Genomic DNA, 24,475 nt, shown 5'->3' on the forward strand with positions numbered 1-24,475 from the left:
CCCAGCGGTCCGCAAACGGTGGGATCCAGCGGTGATGAAAAAACTGGAGGCGTCCGCCGACCGGAGCGTCCAGGCAGTCAGGCCTTGTTGTTATTGTTGAATTCGGCTCTAAAGGGCTTCCCTGACTTGCCCTGGCCCTTGTGCTCCTGACGCTTTCGAAAGGAGCTCTGTCCTTGCCAACCTGGTCTCCTGGAGTCCCTCTCTGGTTGGAAGGACGAACGAAAGGACCGAAAGGAAGGTCAGGCAGGAAACCTGGGCTTGTCCGCTCTGACTGAGCGTGGCATGGTCTTTTTGTGATCCTTAGTCTCCACCAGGATCTTATCTAGCTCAGAGCCAAACAGAATCCCCCCCTGAAAGTCATAGCTGGAAACTACAGTTTTGGAGAGGTTGTCTGCCTGCCATGGCTTAAGCCACAGTATGCGGCGGGCTACAGATGCCGAAGCCATAATACGTGATGTGGTCAGGCAAGCATCTAGCGAGGCGTCTGCCAAGAAAGACACTGCCATCATTATTCTTTCTACTCCTTCCCTGACACCCCTATCACCCGGTGGAATGATAGCCAGCAAACGTTGTAGCCAGACAATGGTGACTCTAGAAACCGTGGCTGTGGGGGCTAAAATCCTGGCGGCCACGGCCGCTGCTTCATGGACTTTGCGCATGCTGCTGTCTGCCCTCCTGTCCATGGGGTCCCTTAGGTTACCCTCCCCATCTCTGGAGACTAAGCCCCCCGAGTGCAGGGCGGACACCGGGCCGTCGACTAAGGGGGTTTTGATTAGATTGTGCAAATGGTCAGGGGCAAGATACAACTTTTTAAAAACAGAGGGAAAACCCCTCTTGTCAGCTGGATTAACCCACTCCCTCTTGAATTTTCTTTCAAACCACTCAGGCAGAGGGAAAAATTTTTACTTTATCTTCCTCAGCTGTGAAGATGGTTCTAAGCCCTTTTGGGCAGCCTTTGATAGGCTTAGCTGGTTTTGTGGGATTGGGGTCCTCAGCTTCTGCTGAATCATGCAGTTCCAAAGCTGCTATGGTTTTTGATAACAATGTGGTAAGCTGTTTAATTTTGAACATGCGGTGGGACTTTTCAGCTACTTCAGGGGGCTGCGTTTCGGGATCTGAAAAGTGGTCTGAATCAGACTGGAGATCCCCTTCACTGACCTCACTCAGGTCAGAATCAAGCAGAGCACAAATCCCATGACGATTGTCTCTGTGGGATCTGGGGGACCTGGAACGGTTTCTGCTCCCTCCCCTGCCTGGCTCGGGACGAAGCTGCTGAGTTACCTCCTCCCTTATGGAGGAGCGCATTAGTTTTACGAGTTGATGAGGGGAGAAAAGACTCCAGTCATTTGGAACGTCTCCCTCTCTGCTTGCCCCTGCCACAATGGCAACCTCTTGCCTGGATGATGCGTCGCTTTCCATCGTTGCGCGTTGCGCCGTTTGGGCGGGAAAAGACGCCATTGCGCCGGGAGTGGTTGCGGCCTGCTCATCCCTCCGTCGGGCCTCGTTCTCTTGTCCGCGACTCCCGGCTGCGAGTTCTCGGCGACCCACGGGCGGGTCGGCTGAACTGGCGCGTCTCCCTCCGCAGTAGCCTGAAGGACGCGGCTGCCTTCCGTGCTGGTCGTTAGGCTCTGAGGCGGCTACAATCCCTGTTGGAGTTCAATGCCCATCGGCTGCTTGCTGGGGGAGGAGAGGAGGAGTGTCGTGTCGACACCCTGAAGATTGTTTTCTGAGAGCCCCGGATTCTGCTGGGAAAGTTTCCCTCTCAGGGGAAAAGGGCGCCGTCGCCATTACGCTTGTGAGGAAAAAAAATTCCTCTGCCGCCAAAACTACTGAGGGGAAGGTCTCCGGTTGACCCAGTAGGGTGCAAGGGAGAGAGACACAAGCCCATGAATTAGTGGGGTGGGAAACACGGGCACAATGCGCCACAACACACCAGGGTCTTAAACCAAAAAAACCTCACTGTACCATGATGAGAAAACACACAAGAAAAAACTAGCAAGGAGCTTGTCGAAGTTGCTGCACTACCAACGAGGCAGGAAAAGATACTGGAGAAAATTGGCGGCAACAGACCAACAGGAAGTGACCAAATATCTTTTCCTGCCTACCAAAATCGGAAGGATAAAGAGGACCCACAAGATGGCTGAAACCATCCAAGAGAACAGAAGCTTCCATGGCTTGTCATCCTATGACTAGCTCTCTTTCCTTGGTTGAGGCAGACGTGGGGGGGGGGGGGGTTCACTGACAGTCAGTTGCACCCACTGTTTCCTTGGTTACCACCAACAGGCAGGTTGGGGGGTGGCGTGGCTTGCTGTTAGATGTCATATGTACCCATTATGCGGCACCAAAATCTGAAGAATCAGCACTCCATTAAGTTGTGTTTTGATTTTCTCCTAGTTTACCACGTTTATGTCATTCTTCTCACCCTATCCTTCAGGCTTGCCCCTGCTCCAGACACAATAAGCAATCTTCCAGGATAGGTACAACAGTATAAACAATTCCAGTGGCTGTGTTCAGCACCAGCCTTAGTCCACCGATGAAACACTGAATAACATGAGGAATGCATCACTGAATCTCTCAAAATGTTGCAAAGGACTGTGGCCCTAAGCTCTGATCATACTTAGCTCACAACTTCAGAACACCATCTCAGCAATCTCTGCAGCACAGCAAGAGATCCTGTTGTGTGGGCAAATGAATAGTTTAGGTCAGCCCTACATACCCAAGGATTACCAAGGTGTCCCACTCAACAGTAAATTTCTTCAAAGGAAATATACTACAACTATACAGGCAATCTGCCAAGAGCAAATCCTCTCCTGTATCACCTGCAGCAAGAGCAATGGTACTACAATCTGTTCCTCATCATGCCTTCTCTTCTATGTTAATTCCCTTAAGTCCAGATTCTATTATTATGAAATTGCTAAGCTGTTTCAAAGTTATTGTATTTACTGTATCTTCATAAACATCCCAAGACTGATAAATTAATAAAAGATACTGAAGACTGCACAAGGACATAATTTAACAACATTAGCGATCATATTTAAAAATGCTGCATCAAACCATTTCCCACCACTAACCAAACTACTTAGCCTTCATTTAAAACAATGACACAGATAATTTTCTTTAAAAAAGATTTTCAGCTGGAAATCAAATCAACTTACAATTTCTTTTAACATTACTTTTAAGTACTTACATCTGCTTCTGAAATCCCATACCAATTTTTATGGATTCAAAATAACATTATATTCTTTCTGAAAGTATGTTATTTCACCTCTTAATGCTGATGGAATGAAACTCCTGAAGTGCATAACATGTCCAAGAGGAATATTCCAGTATGCCTTAAATGCCAATTGGTCATGCTGGAAGGAGCTGATGGGAATTGTAGTCCATGAACATCTGGAGAGCTGCAGGTTGCAGACCCCTGATCTAGAACATGTAAGCTATTTAACAAGATATATGCTGGTGATGGCTGTTTGCCTATTATGTCAACTTCTCACCTCTGTTATTTTGGCATTATCTCCTGCATCTGTCATCTTCACTGGTGTTGATCGTTGTGATGCAGCACCTTCATCTTCTTTATCGGTCCCAGAATCATCTTCAGAGCTGCTCGAAACAGCTTCCTCACTAGGAGGTGGAGGAGCACTAGCAGCTGTTTTACGCTGCAGCACTGTTTCTTCTCTGTTACTTTTGTTCCTAAAAAAAAGTCCTCATTATGCCAAACAAGCTGAAGGAAAAAATACTTATATTTCACAGAGTTTGCCTTCAAAGGACAGTGCTGCAGCTCTTCGGCCTAATGCTTTGACTTTTCCTAGCCATTTCACTACCTCTTAGATTTAATACAAGATGTAATACTGCCACAATTATATCCTTCTAATCCTAATTTCAGTAAATTTAGAAGGGCAGAACTCTTCTTAGGACTGTTCTGCCAACCGTTTGACCATGATTAAGAGTTGTGGAACGGGGCATGGGATCATGAGAGACCAGGTTTCAAGTCCCTGGTCAAGCACCCTTTTTCTTGATGAGGGGCCGTGGCTCCGTGGTACAGTATATACTTTTTCTAGAAAAGATTCCAGATTCAGTTCTGGCATTTCCAATTAAAGGATCTCAAGTAACCGTTTGGGTAAGATGATTCTCTGTCTAACACATGGAGAATGAATGATAGACCATTATCCACGAACAATACTCACTTTGACTTACTGAAAACAAAAACTTGCTGCATATCATATCTCCCGTTTCTTCTATCATGAACAAATTAGCCCCTTATCACAACTTTAACCATTAGTAAGATTTAGGTCAGCAGAGATTTAGCACGTCCTTGCTAAGATAGAATGCAACTAGCATTCACTACGATAAAAGATACGAAAAGGAGGGGCAGGGAAACCTAAAGATGTGAAGGGCCAAATGAGTAAAACACTAATTTTGATGAGATTTTACTGATTTAAAATTTGTAGCATGAAGATTTTTATACACAACAATCTGCAGCATTAGAAGATGATTAATGCCTCTGTGTATACTGCTGTAGCCCTGACCTTGACAGCCCAGGCTAGCCTGATCTCATTAGATCTCAGAAACGAAGCTTGTCAGAATTTGGATAGAAGACCACAAAGGAACGCCAGAGTCACGACACAGAGGCAGGCACTGGCAAACCACCTCTGAGTGCCTTTTACCTACAAAACCTCATGGGGTTGCCATAAGTGGGCTGTGTCTTGGCAGCAAAACAAAACAAAATAAAGAATATCCCCCCCTTTCATTGTGAGCCTCTGCGGTTCCACTGGGGTTCATCAATACTAGCACACGCCTCCCGGACCTCCCTATTTTTGGCTTTGAAAAGCTACAATTCAGAGACATGCTTTTCTTCCTCTCCACTACTTTTCCCTCCAACTTGTTAGACACAAAGAAAGCTGGGGAAGGTTCACCCTGGCCTTTTTAAAGTAGGGCCTATTGCCTATGCCAACCCCTTCAACTGTTGCTACTTCTCATGATGTTATTACCACCCAAAGGAAGTAAAGGGAAAGCATGGCTGCTAGTTGGATGAGACCTTCATTATGACTAGCCCTGCCTGATCTGGTTCTCCCCTCCCTTGGGTAAAGTGCCTTGTCTAGTTGAACCTCCCCTGAGCCCTCCTTGTTGCCTTTAGGTGGGGTCACATCAGGCCTGGAGCCATGCTTGCCCATGGCTTCAACCCAGAGGCGTAGCTGGGCCAAACTGCGCCTGGTGCGCATTCTAATTTTCTGCCCCCATGTCCCCCCTGGGGTGCCCCGCCCTCCTTCCCCCTTCCCACACTTACCTTAATTCCTTTCCTTTTCCAGAACTTTTTCAGGCTGCAAAAGGCCTGTTCACAGTAAAAACAGCCTGATGGGAACTAACTTCCCAGGAGACCTTGTGAGCCCCAAGGTCTCCTGGGAACTGTAGTTCCTCAGGCCGTTTTTACTGCAAACAGGCCTTTTGCAGCCTGAAAAAGTTCTGAAAAAGGAAAGGAACTAAGGTAAGTGGAGGAAGGGGGTGGGGGAGTACCACGGGGGATGCTGCAGGGGGCGGGGGAAAGGGGGAGGAGCCTGGGTGCGCATGGCGCCCCCCACCCCCTTGTAGCTCTGCAACTGCTTCAACCAGTCTGTGGCCTACACTCAATGTACTTGCTGCATGATGCGGGTGAATGTCTGTTAGAGCAAGATTTCCTGTATGGACTTGGTTCCTGAAGCCCCACCTTCGCTTTCCATTCTGTCCACAACAAACAAGACCACTTTTATCATGGCTTTTAATTTGCTTCGCTGCTAGAGCAGGGAGACTTGGCAGGGAGCACCGCTTTGCCCTGGATATCTTCCCTCTGCCCACAGCTAGCCTTCCTTCTCCCTTGGACCATTTTGCAAGCTTTCCCCCTTGCCTTATGTTGCTGACTGCTTCAAGTAACAGAAAAGAAGCTCACTCACACAACACCAACCTCTAATTCTCTTGATATTTCAAGATATAGATATAGAGCTTGAAAATAACAAGCCTCTATCCTCCAGCACCAGCAGCAGGAAGTTTTGTGTGGGAGGGAGGGAGGGAGGGAAGGGGACAGAGAAAGAATATCTGCTCTAGGACTTCTTTAGCAGCCTGTGGTCCTCTTTGCCTCTTTCATTTAGGGGTGTGTGTGTGTGGGAGGGGGGAGAATTACTTTTGGAACAGTAATATCTACCTAAGTACAGCTCAAAGTGCTAAGCCAGCAGCTTGACTACCGGGTGTAATGAGATCTGTGCCTTTAAAAATCACTTGATGGGCAGAGTTAAGAGAACCAGGCCTGGAAAGCTCTGCAAGAAACACTCTGGGGAAAGGAGGGACTGCCTCCTCATGTATTAACAGAGAAACATGAGGACAAGGCAGCTTACTGCACAGAGAAGAGTCCTGAGAGAAGCGTTCCATGTGTAATGGGCCTGTATTTGGTCTACTCCCTGGCCCTCTTAGAACTTCCCAGGGCAGGGAGAAATTCTGGAAACCAGTGGCTGTTGTCAGGGGTGCTAGCATTGCCATCATGTGCCCTGGATAAGTTTGGGGATGTGCATACTGCCCCTGAACTCCTGTAAATAATACATATTTTCAAGGACATTTTTTCAATGTGATTAAATTGCCAATAATCAATGTGTTGTAAAGTGTATGTATGATAATACTGTTGAAGGTTTCAATGTCATAAAATGTAGTTCAATATCCAAATATGCTGGTAGTGCTATTGCAAATGTGCCCTCTTGTTTACCACAAAATTTGTTTGTATTTTTAATTTACAACACACACACACACACACCCCGATAGCAAAAAACTAAGATACATAAACTAAGATAGAAAAGAATAGAGTAACTTGCTATTCTCTCTTTCTAGTGTAAGATACTCACACTTTTGGTTGTAGAAAATTAAGATACTTATACTTTTAAATTTCAAACATATACTAAAGAATACAATTTATATACTGTTATAAACAATGCATTTATATTGTTCAAGCAGTACATTAAGTTTAGGTTTGATAATAATTACAATTTTTCCATAAGTTGCATGAGAAAGTTTGTGCAAGGAAAAGGAATCTGGAACACACAATCTTACTGCTAATTCTTGTCTTAAACACAGTTAGCAGATTAGGAGAATTATTTCACCAATGGTCATCTGTATTCTCACATAATGCATCACTGAAGAAAAATATGAATTTATTTTTTGTCTTCCACATTAATGCTTAAATACTGATTTATAAAGCTATCTTTCTGCCTGCCAGACTTTTCATACAGTTTGATCTCACCTTATTCTACATAATGCAGCTTTGGTTCCCTAAGTCTCAATCCTATGTTTGTGCAACTACACTACATTTTCTCTCGGTCCACTTGGGTCTTACTCTTTGAACTGCCACATCTTAAACAAAAAGAGGTATAAAAAGCATTATGGAATAAGCATCCATGCACTAGTTCAAGTGTCAGAGGCATCATCTGTTCCACTTAAAAACCAAGAAACTGTTAGATGAACTGAGTCATTTCCCAATATAGCAAGGCCAGCAAATAAAATTGACAACTAGTGAAGTAGTTCAATGGTTCCACAAACCAAGATCAGAACATTTTGACACTGTCCTATTTTCAAAATATGGATCAAAAAGAGCACCATGAGGATGCAACTGATTCATCTTATTGCTCAAAAATATTAGGCACAAATAGTACCATAGGATTTCCAGGGCTGATGTCCTGATTGATCTCTAGAGTATATTTCAGTAATTCTATATTCAGAAATAAAAAAACCTCTTGAATTCTAAGCAAATGGATTTTAAAAGCTTATTAAAGGAGTGGAGAACATCTCTATTGCAGTTGTTCACTTTTTTAACTACGGTATACTTTTCTTTCAAAGAATGGACTGGTTCCTAGTACATAATGAGAACAAGCGGTCCTGTTTGTTAAAACATGTAACTAGTCAGATACAAAAGGCAGATTACTTTACGAATAGTGCTACAAAGAATTCCAGAGACACCGATAAATCTATACAAGATTGGAAATGTCTCAGCACACTGTTTAACTCTGTGACTTCAACTGAAGCTACAACAAGCTACCAACCTCAGTAAGCTATAAAATAACTGTTCTTGCCTGAAATGAAAACTAATTCACACCAACCAGCTTCAGATGGATTCTCACTTTACCTTGGATGCATTTACATTCAGTAAATCAATCTCTGGAGCAATTTTTTGTTATTGTGCAAATTGAGGGAATTTGTGAACACAATTGTTGAGTAGGTTGTGAAAGACCAGTATAGTTTTAAGGCATTTGCAGAAACTATTTCTCTCATTATCAAGAGAAGATGAGCCAAATACTCATGCATGCAATAAAGCCATCCATTGTCGCCTTTGCTTGGCTGCCAGCTAGGAATTGAATGACTGCTGTTTTCCCAGGGGCCAATTAAATGTCCATAGTGGCTTAAATTAACTGCCCATAGCACTACATCTTATATTCCATTATATGGGGAAGAACTGAACGTTACTGAAGCAAACACAGGGTTTTTTGAACTCTTTGTTTGCCTTGTAAAGCAAATGCATATGTAAGGCGTGTCTGCAGGGGAGAATCAGAAGGATGGAGTGTTCAACCATTTCTTCACATGGCTAGTTTCTGCCTGCAAGTATCTCCCTAACCATGTCCAGTGACTTTTGTTGTTGTTGTTGCACACAACAACACACAAGAGACTTTTTATTTCCACTGTGACAAAATACATTTGTGAATTGCATTTGCCAAGGCAGCAGGTAATTCGGATCTAAATTACTGAAATTTTGATGCAGAAATATCTCCTAAAGAGAATAAAGTTTTCTCTTCCAAATGACAGAAGGTGGAATCACAAAAATTTACAAGGCCGGTTTTATGATGATATCAAAATAATGCGGTTCTGCAGTTACCAAAACCCCCTCTGTGTCTCATACTATACATTAGATTTTTAAGGGACAACTGCCTCGGAAGTGCAGCAAAAATTTACTAAAGACAGGATGACAGAATGAGAGAAGAAGAGTTAGGGGCACAAGAAATGCCTTTTTTGAAGGAGGACATCCTCCCCTTCGGAGGTTTCCGGGGTGAGAAACACACTGAAATTAACTGGCGTCTCTCTTATTTGAAGGATTTGGATATATACACCATTAAACTGATCAAAAGCAGAACACAGATGGCCGTTAAAAAGGAAAATGTGATGGTTCTGCAGCAAAACTGGAGATTAATTTTAGATTAATCAATTGGTCAATCAATGTAAGCTATATTGGACAATATTACCTTGTACAAATATTACCTACTAAAACTGTGCTATTGGTTTTCTTTTTTTTATTGGAGCCTGCCATTCTCCTTCCTTATTTCCAAGCCAAAATGCAGCATGAAATCACATCCATCCAGCATTGTGTTGTACTCAGGATTGCTTTGACACTTTACACACAATACAGACAATGGAACAACATCTAGCCTGATGGAGAATTCTGGAGAACTCAAAACTGTACATGTTCATGCTTGTTTTTTTTTTTCTTACCGTGATGCACTACAGATTTCCTAATACAACAGGTGCTTCACAATTAAACATGGCTCTTACCCCAAAACAGACTTTCCGGTTTCATCAGGTTTACGTACAGTAAATGGGCTGGGATCAATGCCAACATTCTTGGGCATAAAATCTCTAAAAAAAAAAGGAATAGGGGAAAAATCAATAAATAAATTACTACAAGAGATACTTTTTTGTCATACCAAAAAGTATGAGGCAATTTACACCCACAAATACAAACAAGTCAAACCATACAAGTTAATAATATTGTCACAAACATTTTTACAGCACTTGATTCAAGATTTAAATAAGTTCAGAGAGTGATGATTTAAATAATATATTTAAAATGATATCAAATGTACCTATCAAAGTGTTTTTTCCCTACAATGAAGTTCAGAATTGCCCACACTGGACTCAGCTCTGATCAAAAGCCCCCATTATATTTTGCCTAGGTTCAACATCTCAAAAGTGGTAGGTTTTTTGGTGGGTTTTTTTGTACATTTACATTGTGCTCTTCTTTCTAAGCATCTATTACATTTTTTTCCTCACTCCCAGAAACCTGGACAGGGGACATATGCTGGGTTCCTTTACTCTTTTTATCCTTACAACAATCCTGTGTGGTAAATTAGACAGAGGCCTGTTCCATATGGGTCAGTAGACATGGGTGTAGGATGCTAAAAAACCCACCGGGGGGTGGGGGACTTTGCACAGATCCCATCCCTCAAACGAGTCTGCCTCATGTTATTTCCCCCAAACTGGGATTCTTGAAAATTGCTAAACAAGCAATTATTTTCAAAAATCCCAGGTTGTAGCCGCTCACGAGTGAATGGCCAGGCAGGAGGCACTTTATTTGCCTTCTACCCCCCCCCCCCCGGTAGTTACACAGGTGCAGATGGACATATACTGGGACATCAGCATAGCTGTGGGGGGTCATTTGTGCATGCCTGCATAGCTATGCATGGGTGAGAAACAATTTTTAAAAATAGATGTCTCCATGCAATTGTTTCTGTGGGCTCCAATCACTGCCTTCACAGATGCATGCGAATGCAGAAACAAGAAAACAGGTTCCTTTATTCTGACTGCAGTCTGTTATACATTTGCTGTGCAGAAGGGGCCTAAGGAAGTGACAATTCATCTCAGAGTCACTCTTTGTGGTTTAGTGGAGATTTCAGTCCTTCCTTGCCAAAGTCCAGGATGCTGGGTGCTTCAACCTGTTGGTTTTCAAATGAATCAGCATCTTCAGACTCACAACCTTACAGCCAAGTCAGATGAATCGGTGGCCCTCACATATATTCCTGAGGTAGCAGTTTCTCCAAAGAGCTGGATTATACATTTCTGAGTTGCTCTTAGATCCATTGTATTGGAAAGTGTGCACCCCTCACTGCCCCTGGACAACATACCACTAGCCTTCACTTTAGAAAGTAGCATAATGGGGGGGGGGGGGGGAAGCATGTAGGAATGACAGCAAATTCTAAGAACCCATTTTTTCCTGAAGAGATGCTGTTTTAAGGCTATAGTTGGAATCTATGTCACCCAAGAAAACTCTTGATAGTTCAACAAAATTTTACTTTTGAAATATACAGCTGCCAATGCTACAATTTGCTTTAAAAACAGAAATACCTTATTGAATTTGTCATTGCCAAACAAAAAGTGTCATCAAAACTGCTGAGTTCATAAGGTCGAAAAAATTCATTATGAATATCAATTTCTTCATCATATTTATGAAATTTTTTCACTGTTAGCTTCCTTCTGTTTTCAGGACACGTTACTGCAAAAGGGAAAACCTAGTAAGAGATAGTTTACACAAAGAACCGAGTAAAAGCTTTATTATTTGGTATTTATAAGGATTGTGAGTTAAACAAATGTTACAGATGCCAAGGCTTACTGCTCTGCCCTGCCACCTGCTTGAAGAACACCACCAACCACACCCCACATCTTTGGGAATTCTATGGCAACAGCCCCCACATCTGGCAGGACTCTTCCTCCCAAGCCAATGAACTAGCCAACTGTCTGGAAGCCCTCTGGCACAGCTGGTTTTTAGCAGCTTGAAGCAAGCTAGGAAGAGGGGGAAAGATGCTCACAAGGGTGACGTCAACTGGCGGTACTGTAATTGGGAGGTAGGCTGAGCAAGAAGCAGGCACCTGAGGATGACAGTGCAGGCTGTCAGAAGATTAGCAACAGCCAGAGGCATCCAGTCAGCCAGCTGGAGAGACAACAGAGGGTGGCTCGTGCACCTGAAGGCCAGGGGGTATGGCAGCTGGAGTGGAGAAGAAGCATGCCCTCTAGGTGATGTCAGTTAACCAAGTTTTCCAGATAATCAAGTGCTGGATTGCAAAGCTTTTACTGTACGCATGTCATTAAAATATCAAATTAAGGTGTTGTTCAACATGAGTTTTGTGCATTAACTTTTTAAACCTTAAACCAATCTTCACAGGTTGTTAACAGAAAAAAAACAGCCAGAAAATAATACACAGCATTGTTCTGCATTTCAGTGTGACACAAGGGAATCCACTATTTGCCCTCTTTGGGGGTGCACATGTATATGGAAACCTGTCAATTTTCCCCCAAATATCAGGTTCCTGGAAACATTCTAAGTCAGGTAAATGGCACCCTGGAAGATAGGTCAAATTGTGCCCCTCTGTGCCTGGAAAAGATGGCACTCCCAGAAAACATCTGTGACCTTACCCGAGGATGTACTAGAAGAGCGTAATTATCCTAGGTGATGGTGGCAGACAGTGCTCATCGAGGGATGGTACAAATATAGCATCAGAAATAAATTCCATTTTTATTTTATCATCTGAAAAGGATGTATGTGGGCTCTACTGTCTTCAAGTACCAAGCACAACTGCCAGTTTTTCTGAACAGACATGTTAAGTGAGGAGACAGTGAATACTGCCTACCAATTGTTATGAACAAGGGAGGAGTGCATGGGAATCAACTCTTTCAATTAAAATAAATACCATACATATTTGGCCTGTTCTGGTTTTAGCGAATGACCTTTCTAACAGCTACATACTGAAGATGAAATGAGTATTCAGCACATATTATAACTCACCATATTACCTAATGACAGCTATAATTCTATAGGTTTGCCTTTAGAATTTCCAAATAGGAGAGAATTATTAGACAGTGTTAGGACTTTACAAGTGCATGCTTCATTCAATCAAACAAGAGTTAACTGTTGAAGTTACATGCCTGGAATCACATGAGCTTTTGGAAAGAGCTCTCCTTTCTTCCTCCAGGGAAAGAGGAGAGACAGATACACAGGCTCATATAGACTGTGCCAACACCCAGATTGAGCACTTGAATCAATGGAGTTTGCTGTTCATATATTTAGGTTAATTAATTTTTGTAGTAAAGTTCTACAAAACAACACACTCGCATCTGTGCCCTATTATTTGCTCTGCTACTTCATGGCAATACAAATCATATCCTAAATACTATACATGAATTTAAAAACTGCTGCAACTTTCTATGACATAATGGTCATTTAAGTGTTTTCTGCTAACCTCTGATTAACCTTTTGACAAGAAAATCTCCAGGTTTATACTTTAGAACTTGATCACACACATTATCAATATCTTAATCAGTACACTGGTTTTGTTCACCATATACATGCTCATAAACATGATATTTTACTATTTAAAAGTTCTTGTTATTGTGTCAATGATTTGGTATCGTAATTATAATCTTTAAATGGAAAAGAATTATAACAAACACTTACCTTCGTCAAAAGGCAGTGGCAAGTGTTTTAATACACCTGGAGTCCACCAGTAAGTGTAGCTTTAGGTGTGAAACAAAGACAAGATTTTTTAAAATCATCTTTACAAGATTGTATTTGATTTCCTTAATCTCCTATTTCATTTCAATTAATCAAACTTGACACCCAGACAAGCAATACAGTTAGAGTGACAAAAGGGAAGGAAGGAAGGAAGGAAGGAAGGAAGGAAGGAAGGAAGGAAGGAAGGAAGGAAGGAAGGAAGGAAAGTAGGTTGGTTCAGAATACCTGGCCAAGATCCAAGAGATGGAATCTGCTCATGAATGGGAATTCCTATCACAGTTTACCTGTTCTCAAAGTCCTATCTGTCCCAGCCAGCAAAGGGATTGGCACTGATGTACATAGGAATTTCAATGATGGTCTATTTTATTCACTAGGAAACTGACTACTTCAGGCATTTGTTTAATTGAAAAATAATCTGATTTGGTAACTAGTGTTTGTGTCAAAAGGTGAAAAACAATCTTGGCTAGAAGACTTTACAATGTCTCAGTTGCATAACTGTGCCTTGCTAAAGTATCTTGTGTCAATCAGGCAACTGGAGCAATATTGATGTTCATAGTACATATATATTGTTATCAAGCATTCACACCAATTACTGCAGTTATGATGTCAATACCTAACAATTGAAAGGCAGTTCAAAAAGATGAAAAGTTCAAAAATAACTTCCAAAAACCTTTTGATGCCATACTGTGCTTTATACAACTGTTTGAAATTTAAGAGTTTGCCTGTGCTTCAAACTTTATTTTTCTATTCAGAATTACATTTAAATGTATTGCAGCAAGAACACATGCATAAGTAACAGTAGCTTTAAGCATATGCTGATATTAAAGGAACCCCATGTTATTAAATACTGAGAACACAAAACTAGCTTCTGAAAAAAAAAGAATATCATGAAACACAGTGACAGAATGAACAAAACATAATATAACAAGTCTGCCAGGAATACATATTAGCACGATGGCGCGAATGTCATGAAAGAAATTGGTAAGTGAACATGGCAATTTTTTTTAGCATTCTTCCTTCAAAACTGCCAATATTTGGCAGTGATAAGGAGATGTTCAGGACACCAACCATTCATTTTAAAATTGTATTACCAATTATTAGTTCCACAAATCTGATAACTGAAGTGAGACACAATTCGTTTTATACACAGATATGAGAATCTGATAACACCTATAGTTCTATACATTATTGAGAGAATGTCCAGGAGCAGTGATGTAGGTATAGATTTTTTATGGGGTGGGTTCGGTGACTGAGGACTTTCTGGCTGTTCCATTCCATGCATTGTTTCAAGCAAGCTGGCCATGTAATGGGAGGAGTTGGAACCCGTGGAAACCTCCCCCCGCTTATCTACGTGCCTGTCAAGGAGCTGCTGTTTTTGTCCTAAATCAGGGTCTGAAAACTGATGCAGACGATATAAATTAAGTAAACAGATTAAAGATGAACACAGATAAGATGGAGGTGATGCTGTTAGGGAACAATTAGTTTGGAGAGGATCAATATACCTGTGATAGATACGGTTAGGATGTATGCTTGGTTACATTGGAATGGTACCAATATCTTGGTCCCAAATATTTCTGGAAATATTCCAGAATATCTGGGGCTAGCATTTTGAGAATACCGGGCCTGTTTTCCCCCTTTCAACAACTTTCTCAAGCAACAGGAGGGAGTTGGAGGGAGCCATCTCTCTCAGGCAAATGGCATTTGAAAAGTAGCTTAATAAAAGTAAATGAGCTCCAGCACATCTGAAGCCAGTTTTTTAACATTTATTTTTATTTTATTAAATTTATATCCTGCCCATTCCCAACCATAATCCAGCTCTGAGCGGCTTACAAAATTTTAAAAAATAATACAATAAAATGTTACAATAAACCAACTAAAACCTAAACTTTAGTTTAGGTAAGGAAGGGTCAAACAGTGCTACTTTTCTAACCCTCACCACCCTAATTTCTATTGTGTATGATGTCCTGGTCCTAGTGGCTCTGAAAGGGAACATGACAGAATACCAATACAAATAATAAAATATTATTTGGGAATATTGAGCCTGATACTGCATAGAACCACTAATCTTTAACAATATTCACATGATTTTAAAAGTTGCAGAACTGTGAAATACCTTCGCCTTGCCTGGATAAAATTAATTGTGTCCTTTTGATGCAAGTAAAAATCAGTTGGTAATTCCCATAGATGAGGTTTTCCTTCTTCAGGCTGAAATACTCCCAGAAACAGATTAATTGAATCTTGTCTGTCAGCATCTAGAATATGAAAAATAGAATATGATGACTTCAGGATACAGGTTTAGTGCATTTAAACAAAAAAGGGGGAAAGTGACATAGCAATGCCATTTTCAGTGGCTGGCATATATTTCTTGCACATGATACAACCTACATGTTGCAGCTCGACAGAAAGGCATCCCTCTCTGTTTGATTCTGTCTTATTTTAATTCCAACTGCCTCTTACACAAAAGTCTTACTCATATTTCTTCATTTACACATCAAACCAAGCCATCATGTTGCACTCTTCTCTCATGCAGTCCTTTTTAAAAAAATCCTTCTCACAGTTATTCCTATCTGTCTCTATATGGAAATTAGAATATTTCTGGTCTGTAAAATAGCTAACTTGTAAACAGTCAACTCAGTGATAATGATGCTACAGAAACCGAATGAACGGTACAATCCAAAGGCTGCTCTTGAAGCTGTTTAGAGGGAAACAGAATTCTACAGTAGTATAATGTGATAGTTGCCCATCCTAAGATGTTCAGAGGATTGCATTATAAATATGCAGTAGGAGTGCATTATAAATATAAAAATATAAATTATAAATTGTCTACAGAAGCATTACTCAAAAGGAAACAGAAGAATAAAGTTTTTGAGGTGCTGTGTGGTTTCTGGGCTGTATGGCCGTGTTCTAGCAGCATTCTCTCCTGACGTTTCACCTGCATCTGTGGATCTGAAGATGCCAGCCACAGATCCAGGTGAAACGTCAGGAGAGAATGCTGCTAGAACACGGCCATACAGCCCAGAAACCACACAGCACCTTAGTGATTCCGACCGTAAAAGCCTTTGACAATACAATAAAGTTTTTTATCCATTTCAGTGTTCTGTTTTTCTCTTAACTTTTTCCTCACAGTCTCTAATAGGATTTAAACTAGACATGCTGTATATTCACCTCCTACTACACCATTTATTCAGCCTATCTGGAGTTCTACTGTAAATGTAAAATGAGTTCATCTATCCATACCATCCAATGAAGATGGGTTCAATGGTGAACTTAAATATAAAGCATTTTTTTTCTTAACATTGCAGCCATTCGCAAGATCCAATAGTCAGAAGGCAGAAAACTTACACAAAATGAAAAGTGATTGGTCCCTGTTTAACATTTGAACAATTCTAGGACAATTATTTAACCAAATCTCTTAATTGTGAAGCAGACAGTTTAAGTATAAAATTGACTTTTAGTGATAAAAGTGCAGACATAACACTAATCGGGGCTCACTGTAACATCATTTTTGTGCAGCTTCTTATAATTTTGGGAAAATTGGGCTTATTGTAATAAACTTTTCCCACACCTATCTGCCAAAATGAGAATATGAATTGCTTACTAGTAGAGACAGGCCTAAATGGTCACTCTGAGGTAGAGGTAAACCCTGCTCTGTACTCCTCCTGAAGCAGAATGCAGCTATTGGACTACTCACAGCATTCAATCTCTCTTTTAAAGGTGACTGAATATTAGAGCAGCTTTCAATGAACATACTATCTTTAATCTTTTATATGTGTGTTTCGCCATCACTTTACCTAGATGAATCCACAAAGCTGACATCTAAAAACCACGATACACAGTTTAGACATAACAAAGGAAAATTAAATTCATTTAAACCTAAAAGTGTTTAAAATGCACTGGAAAATGTACAACAGTGAAAGCAATAAGTCAAGTAAAAATGAAAGTAACAAATGATATATAATATTAAAATATATTGTTTTTATCAAAACCTAAAATAGTGCTAGGTTATTATTAAAACCTAAATAGTGCTCTGGCAAAAGCATTAGCAGTTTTCCCTTTTTCGATTCAGCCACTGATGCTTCAATTAGGGAAATCTCTGTATAGATTTTTTTTTTTATGGACAATGTATGTACGTGTGTTACTGCACATTTTTTGCATGTTGTTTGGGGAAAGATATATGACCAGGAGCTTTATGAGGTAAAGCAATTGAATTAGCCTAAACACTTCAGTGGCCCCATAATGTTAGAAAATAGCAACCCTGAAGCATCAGATTTAATATGACTGGAGCCATAGTACCCTATGATTAAGTGGATGGAGTAATCAGATTATTTTCCTATACCAGTTAAACAGAAATTGATAGTACAGCCCCGTTTCTTGATAAACAAGTAGTTTTAGATTCCAGAAATCCGTAACAACACACGGCAACATTTACATTGCAATCTGCAGCAAATATAGATCAGAAGTATCACTTTAGAATAGCTTTTCAAATGTACTCAACATTAAGTGAAAGAAATCAACAATTTAAACACCCATCAGAAAAATCATACTTTAGTGACTGACTGCTGTCTGCTTGAAAAGGAATTACAAAGGCACTGTCTTTTTACTGAAAACAAGAACACATACAAGTCTTTCAAAAACAAGGCATATTAACTTCAGTGTGAGGATTCTGTTTGGTATCCTTCTAGAACAGATAACAAGGTTTGGGTATCTGAACGTGAAGATACCAGGGTATCTGAAGGACCATCTTCTTCTATAATATGCTTCTGCGGGGGAAAATGGCTAAGAATATATTACTTGCTTATTTCAAGAATTAGCAAGCTGGGAACCTGCAAGGCCTTGCATGGCAGTGGGGGGAGGGGGGATCTCATCTCAACTAGACATAAGAACAGTTTTTTCCCGAATGCCATCACTCTGTTAAACAAATAATTCCCTCGATAATGTTAAACTATTTATTATATACTTATTATATAATTACTGCACTACTTTTTTCATCATTCCTATTACCCATCTCCTCCCACTTATGACTGTATGACTATAGCCTGTGCTGACATTTTATTTTATTTTATGATTTTACATTTTATGTTTTTATTACTATTGATTGTTTCCTGATTGCTTACTAGACCTATATGACAATCATTAAGTGCTGTACCTTATGATTCTTGACAAATGTATTTTTCTTTTATGTACACTGAGAGCATATGCACCGGAGACAAATTCCTTGTGTGTCCAATCACACTTGGCCAATAAAGATTCTATTCTATTCTATTCTATTCTAATTAAGATCACAAGGAAAGGTGATCCTCTGTTCTACCAATCAAAGAAGTTCATCTGGTGGCACATTAGAGAGGTTCTTTCCAGTGGCAGCCTTACAACTATGGAACAGAATCTCCAAGGACATATTTAGAAGGCAGTTCAAGACAGTTTAGTTTATTTTCACAACTGACAAATTCATTTTGTATTTATCACTGAAGATTTTGAATTGTGGTCTTTTATGTGTGTTTTTTAATCATCGCTGTTTTATTTTTATTGCAAGCCACTTGAAGTTCTGCGATATTTTACATAAATAAACAACAAAGAAAAGGGCAACTATGCCAGTTCTCACTGTGGGCTGCAGCCTCCCCTCCCCTCCTCTCCCCAATAGAAGTATACCTTCAGGTATAATCAAGCCAAAATTATAACAAAGCTGTTTGGGGTCAGCTTGAAATTACTCCAGACTCTCTTGAAGTTGCAGGAATAATGAAAGTTGATCTCCTAGAATACAGGAAGAGTTTTGCGGAGGCACAGGAATAGGGTGGGAAAGAGAAGAAATTTTCCCAGAGAACAGCTATTAGTTGACTTTTCTCTTCCCTTGGGAAGGGAAATGTTGACTAATAGGGATGATGCGACAGAGGTGGACTCCAATCATGGCCCTTTACATTTTAACAGAAAAGCCCAAATGTTGCTGGACCTATTATGCCTGCATTATTCCTGCTGAAGGCTTCTCATCACTGCTAGCATTGTAGGCAAAAAAGCCCAGTCCCTCAGCCTAAAAATGGTAGATGGGATGGTTGGCTCCTGGACTCCTTAAGGGATAGCAGTGGCTATTTCTTCCCCCACCACTTAATCTTTAATCTGAGTTTATGCCACTGAATTTTAAATTTCTGTGACCAAAATGACTTCCAAACTGTCAGCCGTGTTTGAGTGACCCAGTTTTAGTACTATCATGAAAATTCATGCAGCCCATGTAGCTAGTTGTTGCAAGTATTTTTAAAAAGCAGTTTTCACTGTCAAAGACTGACTGCTGCTGATAATTATTAATACACAACAGGATGGAAATTTAGGCACAAATTCTTAGCTTGCACTTACCTGAAAAAGCATTGCTGTAATATCTTGAAAGAGTTTGCATAATATCTTTAGAATGCTGGGTCCAAGGTGCTATCTTTCTGTAGGTTTTTACTCGATGGACAAGTTGAGAACCACCATATTGGAGAGAAAGTGTATCACCATGATCCTCGTATAACTCTTCAAATAATCTAAATCAAGGAGAATAAAATGGCTAAGAATATATTACTTGCTTATTTCAAGAATTAGCAAGCTGGGAACCTGCAAGGCCTTGCATGGCAGTGGGGGGAGGGGGGATCTCATTTTTCCCTTAGTCCTCCCTCACTATTTCCTCTTTCCCTTCCCTTGCAACTTCCTATAGTCTCCTCCCCTATTCTGCTTTTTTCTCTTCTTCTCATCCATCTACCTTCCTACCTATCTTTATCTACTCTCCTGTACTCATCTTTTCATCCTTCCCTGCCCCTGCCAGCTTCTCCCCAGGAAACATTTGGCCCAGACATATGGTGACTCATGAAAACTTGTGTTTGTCTCTAATATGCCACTGGAGTACTTTGAGGGGTCTTTTAAGTGACAATGATCCACTTTGAAAAAAGAAAAGAAAAGGCATACGAAAGATGACTCAGGAATAGCCTGCAGTCTGCATTTGGGGCAAGAGGTCCTTTTCCACACTTAGATGAGCAGAACAGCAGGACATATTTTTGCCTCTACAAATATTATAGAGATCAAATCGTATAAATTCAAGAAACATATAGTTACCCAAGGTCTCTGTGAGAGTTTAAAAAATACCACCTTGGTATCAATATAGCAAAATATCATAATAATGATAGATTTAGCAGGTTTTCTGAATTCCCAGATTTTTAAAAAGGAAATCTCTAGTCTCTTTCCTTATAGAGATATACCTTTTTTCCCTTATAACTCCATGAGGGTACAGGGTAGACACTTACTTCTGATTTTTAAATGAAATCTGAGAGTCTGGATAATCTGTGAAACCTATCATTGCAACAATATACAAATATAAATATGTGCAAAAACTAAAAAGGGGAGGGGTGGCATGATACCGTCAATTACAACACTTTCCCTTGAAAATCCTGACAATACAAAGCACATGTGGAAGAAAATAAATGGACTCCACAACTATGAGAATGTATAGGATGGGAATAAATGGAAAAACCATGGCCAAACCAATTTGCTTGGGGTTAAACTGTCAAGAAAACCAGGAGAAAGTTGGGTATGTAAAAAGCCCACACAAATGAGGGAATTGGACTGTGTAAATAGAAGGTAGCTCTCGTGAAGTTCTGTCTTTCATTGGATTCTATGAAACAAATTTGCAAGTTTCCACTGAGTTTTAATAACAGCTATCTGAGATGCAGCTGAGAAGGGACTTCTTGTTCCAAGTATTGGTTCTACTGGCAGAATAGCCTCCAACCCAAAGGTAGTCTAAACTTGCTTTTCAGGATAATCAAATGACCACCTATCTAAAGACGCAGCTTTGGGAGGAAGAAGGAATGAGGAGCATGATTCATTGGACTCTTCTCCCCAGACCCAGGAACCTGCTTTGAAGCAGAGATAGACAATGCACTGAAGAAAGTTCTTAAACTTGGGAATGACAGGACAAACATAGTGGCAGGAAGAAAGCTTAAGGTTATCCTCCAAGCATCATCCCGTCTGTGGACCAAAAAGAATATAACTGTATTTTGAAATTAAATTATACTTCACTTGTCAAATTTAATTATAACATTTCACACTTGGCAATGAATAATAAAAAAAACCTGATTGTCTTAATGTCTTCAAAATATTTACATCCTGCCTTTCAGCTTAAAATATCCCAGAGAACTAATGAGAAACATACATTCTAAACTAATCTTCATAAAAATTCACCAGTATAAACAATAGCAGGGATAGCAGGATGATAGCTGTTCTGACTTGATACAGTAAAAGACTGATAGAAATACACGATACTCATACGGAGCCCTTCGGGGATCGGGCGGTATACAAATTAAATAAATAAATAAAATAATAATACAGCCCAATCCAAAGGGGGAGGGGGAACCCACTGTAGGAGTTGATGCAACCCTACACCACTGCAGACGCCCACCTTCCAGAGCAAGGGGCAAATGCGCCATCAGATGGGGCAGGTACGTGGGTGGGTTCCACATGGCTCTGCCCGCCTCAACCAGAAGCCGCTGCCATTTTTCAGTTCTGTCAGCCAGAAAGATGACCTGGCATAGTCAGGGGCATCCTGGGGGCATTGCAGGGGGTGGAGCCAACTTTAGTCAGCTTCCACTGTCCTCCCAACCCACACACGTCAATGGAGACAGCCTCAGACACCTGCCACATTTTTTGTGATTTATGTCCATTACCCTGTATGGGAGATTTTGGCCAGTCAGATTTTTCATTTCATTTTTGGGCTTCCCGCTCAACAGTGGAGCCCAGGAGGTCTGGATTGGGTTGTTAATCTCATTGAGGTAAAGGAAGTGAAAACATATTAAAGCAACCTTTATTTACACCCAGATCCTTCGACTACATTTGAGGAGTTAATTTCTATTTAATACAAATATTTTATAAGCAAAAATACAGATACTAGAAAAGCATGATTCAGAAACTGCAGAAGAAAAAAAGACTATATTATAGTAGACCTTCTTACCTAACAGCATCGGTGTCAAACTGCAGATTGGGTTTGTCAATCAACCCTAAGGAATAAAGCTGATAGGCCAAAGCACACTTCCCAACCATAAATTGGGCTGTGTTTGTGCGATCCAAGCAGTCAACACAATTGGTTCGAAGAACTCCAGTCTAATAAAGAAATTAATTTAATAAATGTAAGGATCTACTAATTAAAAAACAATCATTTGTCAATGACCTTTTTAATTGGGATAATTTTGCACCAAAGTCAACTGCATGCTTAGAGGGTAATCCAGGGCAGTATAGTGATTAATGTTAGGCTAGAGATCTGGGAGAACTGTGTTTGCATTCCCAGTGTGTCATGGAGGCTTGCTGGGTGACCTTGGGCTGGCCACACACACTCAGCCTAACCTACCCTACAAGGTTGTTAGAATAAAATGAAGGGGAGGAGAATCATATAAGCTGTTTTGGGTCTCCACTGAAAAGAAAGTTAGGGGTCAGACTGCTGCTCAGGAACTAGCCCTCGCCAGCATGGCCAATTGGCCATGCTGACAGAGGCTGATGGAAATTGTAGTTCCTGAACATCTGGAGAGCCGCAGGTTCCCTACCCCTGGTATAAATGAAGCAAATAGTACCTAATAATAAAGCTTCAAACATATTTCACTTGTCATTTGCCTCCCAAATTTGCATCCAGATAACAATTCTGTGCAAACTTAAAATTGTTTCAAGTACAAAAGTCATTTTTTTCCAAATACTTGAGATTTTTGGATTATTGCCAGGTCTATCATCTATTTTTTACTTTGAAAATCCTGGATGTAAATCTTAAAATATTTTTCAGTACACTATTAGGAACAGTAACTAAAACAAATCCATATATTTAGAATTAAGATCATGCGTGGGGCAACCAGGGTTCAGATCCTGATTTTGGTCCAGTCACTTGTTTCCTCAGTTCAACTATCAAAGTTGTTGTGAGAGCAAACTGGGGAGTGGGAAGAACTATGACTATCACTCTAGGCTCCTCAAAGGTTTGGGAAATACAAGCCTAACATTTTTGGTTTAATTTTATATTTTAACTGAATTTTAATTATTAATAATGTTTTTTATGCTCGCTGCCTTGTGGACCCTGATTGGGTACAAGAGCAGTATAAAATGTTTTAAATAAATACAATAAATACTACATAGGAAATATCTATACTGGGCTGGATCCAATAAAGTGCAAGTGCAAGGGGAGTCCTGGATCTTTCCTGCCTCCAGGCACCTCCCAAGGCCTCTGAAAACTAAAGCTGGAGGTTATCACAATCACGTGGATTGGAAGGCTGCAATGAGGAGGAACCCCCAGGTAAAATCACTGGCCATATTCCTCTTTTGCTGGGGGCGTTTTTGTTAGCACAACACAGACACTGCCAATGCACCAGGAAATTGGACACGATTCTATCTTGCTCCCCCTCCTCACTGCAGCCTCGCAGATCAAAAAGCTGTTTTGCCTATGCATTTCCTGAAATGTCCAGTAGCAGCCTTTGGGTGGTCTCAGGAGTTGATGGGGAAAGGGGGAGGCAGGAAAGCCCCCATGTTAATCATCTGCCCTGTCATAGTCCTGGATTTAATCCATAGACACTTAGTGTGCATTTGTTCTCATTTCAGTTATGTCACACCATTGCATAACAGTAGGTTCAAGATTAAAAGCTGAATTCAAAAGCTCATATTGCAGTAATTATGCTGTTCACAGAAAAATCTGGGTTTCTTAACTATGAATACCTGAAAGCATGAACATTAACAGTGAATACTGTCCTTCATAATAAAATTATACAAAGCTCTGTCCTATATTGAATAGAGATAATTCTCTCCCTTACTGAACAAGAAAGGGTTTTAAAAACATATTTACTAAACATACTGGCAAAAATATTTTCTCTTTTGCAAAACCCACACACTAATTTCAACACCTGGCCTAGAACTGATGAAGACCAAAAAAATAATGCAGCCATGATTATAACTAGAAATGTGTATGGACAACTGTATCCCAACTCAAGTTTTGAGGATTATTACTAATAATTAATCAGGTACAGGCAGATAACATACACCCAGTCCTGAAAAATATATCAGTTATTCTGTAGCTGGTTTAGCCCAGGTACAAAGCTATATTAAACAACAGCTTTAAAATCAATTTCAGTTCAATACCTGTAAGCGGCCAGTGGGGATCACACATCCTCCCAACTCATTCCACCTGCAAGACAGAACATTGTATCTGGTAGGGCACATACT

General features: G+C 40.5%; 1 protein-coding gene across 1 annotated transcript in view; it reads right to left on the reverse strand.

The window, feature by feature from the left end:
• The window catches only part of FIG4 (FIG4 phosphoinositide 5-phosphatase), an 88,025-nt gene that overhangs the window by 15,615 nt on the left and 47,935 nt on the right, over window positions 1-24,475 (reverse strand). Inside the window, exons 13-20 of the mRNA XM_048492888.1 lie at window positions 24,392-24,437; window positions 22,239-22,387; window positions 19,619-19,785; window positions 15,390-15,528; window positions 13,220-13,278; window positions 11,116-11,263; window positions 9,547-9,630; window positions 3,492-3,687 (exon numbers count right to left, since the gene is read on the reverse strand). Coding sequence (XP_048348845.1) covers window positions 3,492-3,687; window positions 9,547-9,630; window positions 11,116-11,263; window positions 13,220-13,278; window positions 15,390-15,528; window positions 19,619-19,785; window positions 22,239-22,387; window positions 24,392-24,437 — 988 coding nt within the window. The remainder of the gene's footprint in view (window positions 1-3,491; window positions 3,688-9,546; window positions 9,631-11,115; window positions 11,264-13,219; window positions 13,279-15,389; window positions 15,529-19,618; window positions 19,786-22,238; window positions 22,388-24,391; window positions 24,438-24,475) is intronic.

The sequence above is a fragment of the Sphaerodactylus townsendi genome, linkage group LG01 (genome assembly GCF_021028975.2).
Source record: "Sphaerodactylus townsendi isolate TG3544 linkage group LG01, MPM_Stown_v2.3, whole genome shotgun sequence".
NCBI classification, from domain to species: Eukaryota; Metazoa; Chordata; class Lepidosauria; order Squamata; family Sphaerodactylidae; genus Sphaerodactylus; species Sphaerodactylus townsendi.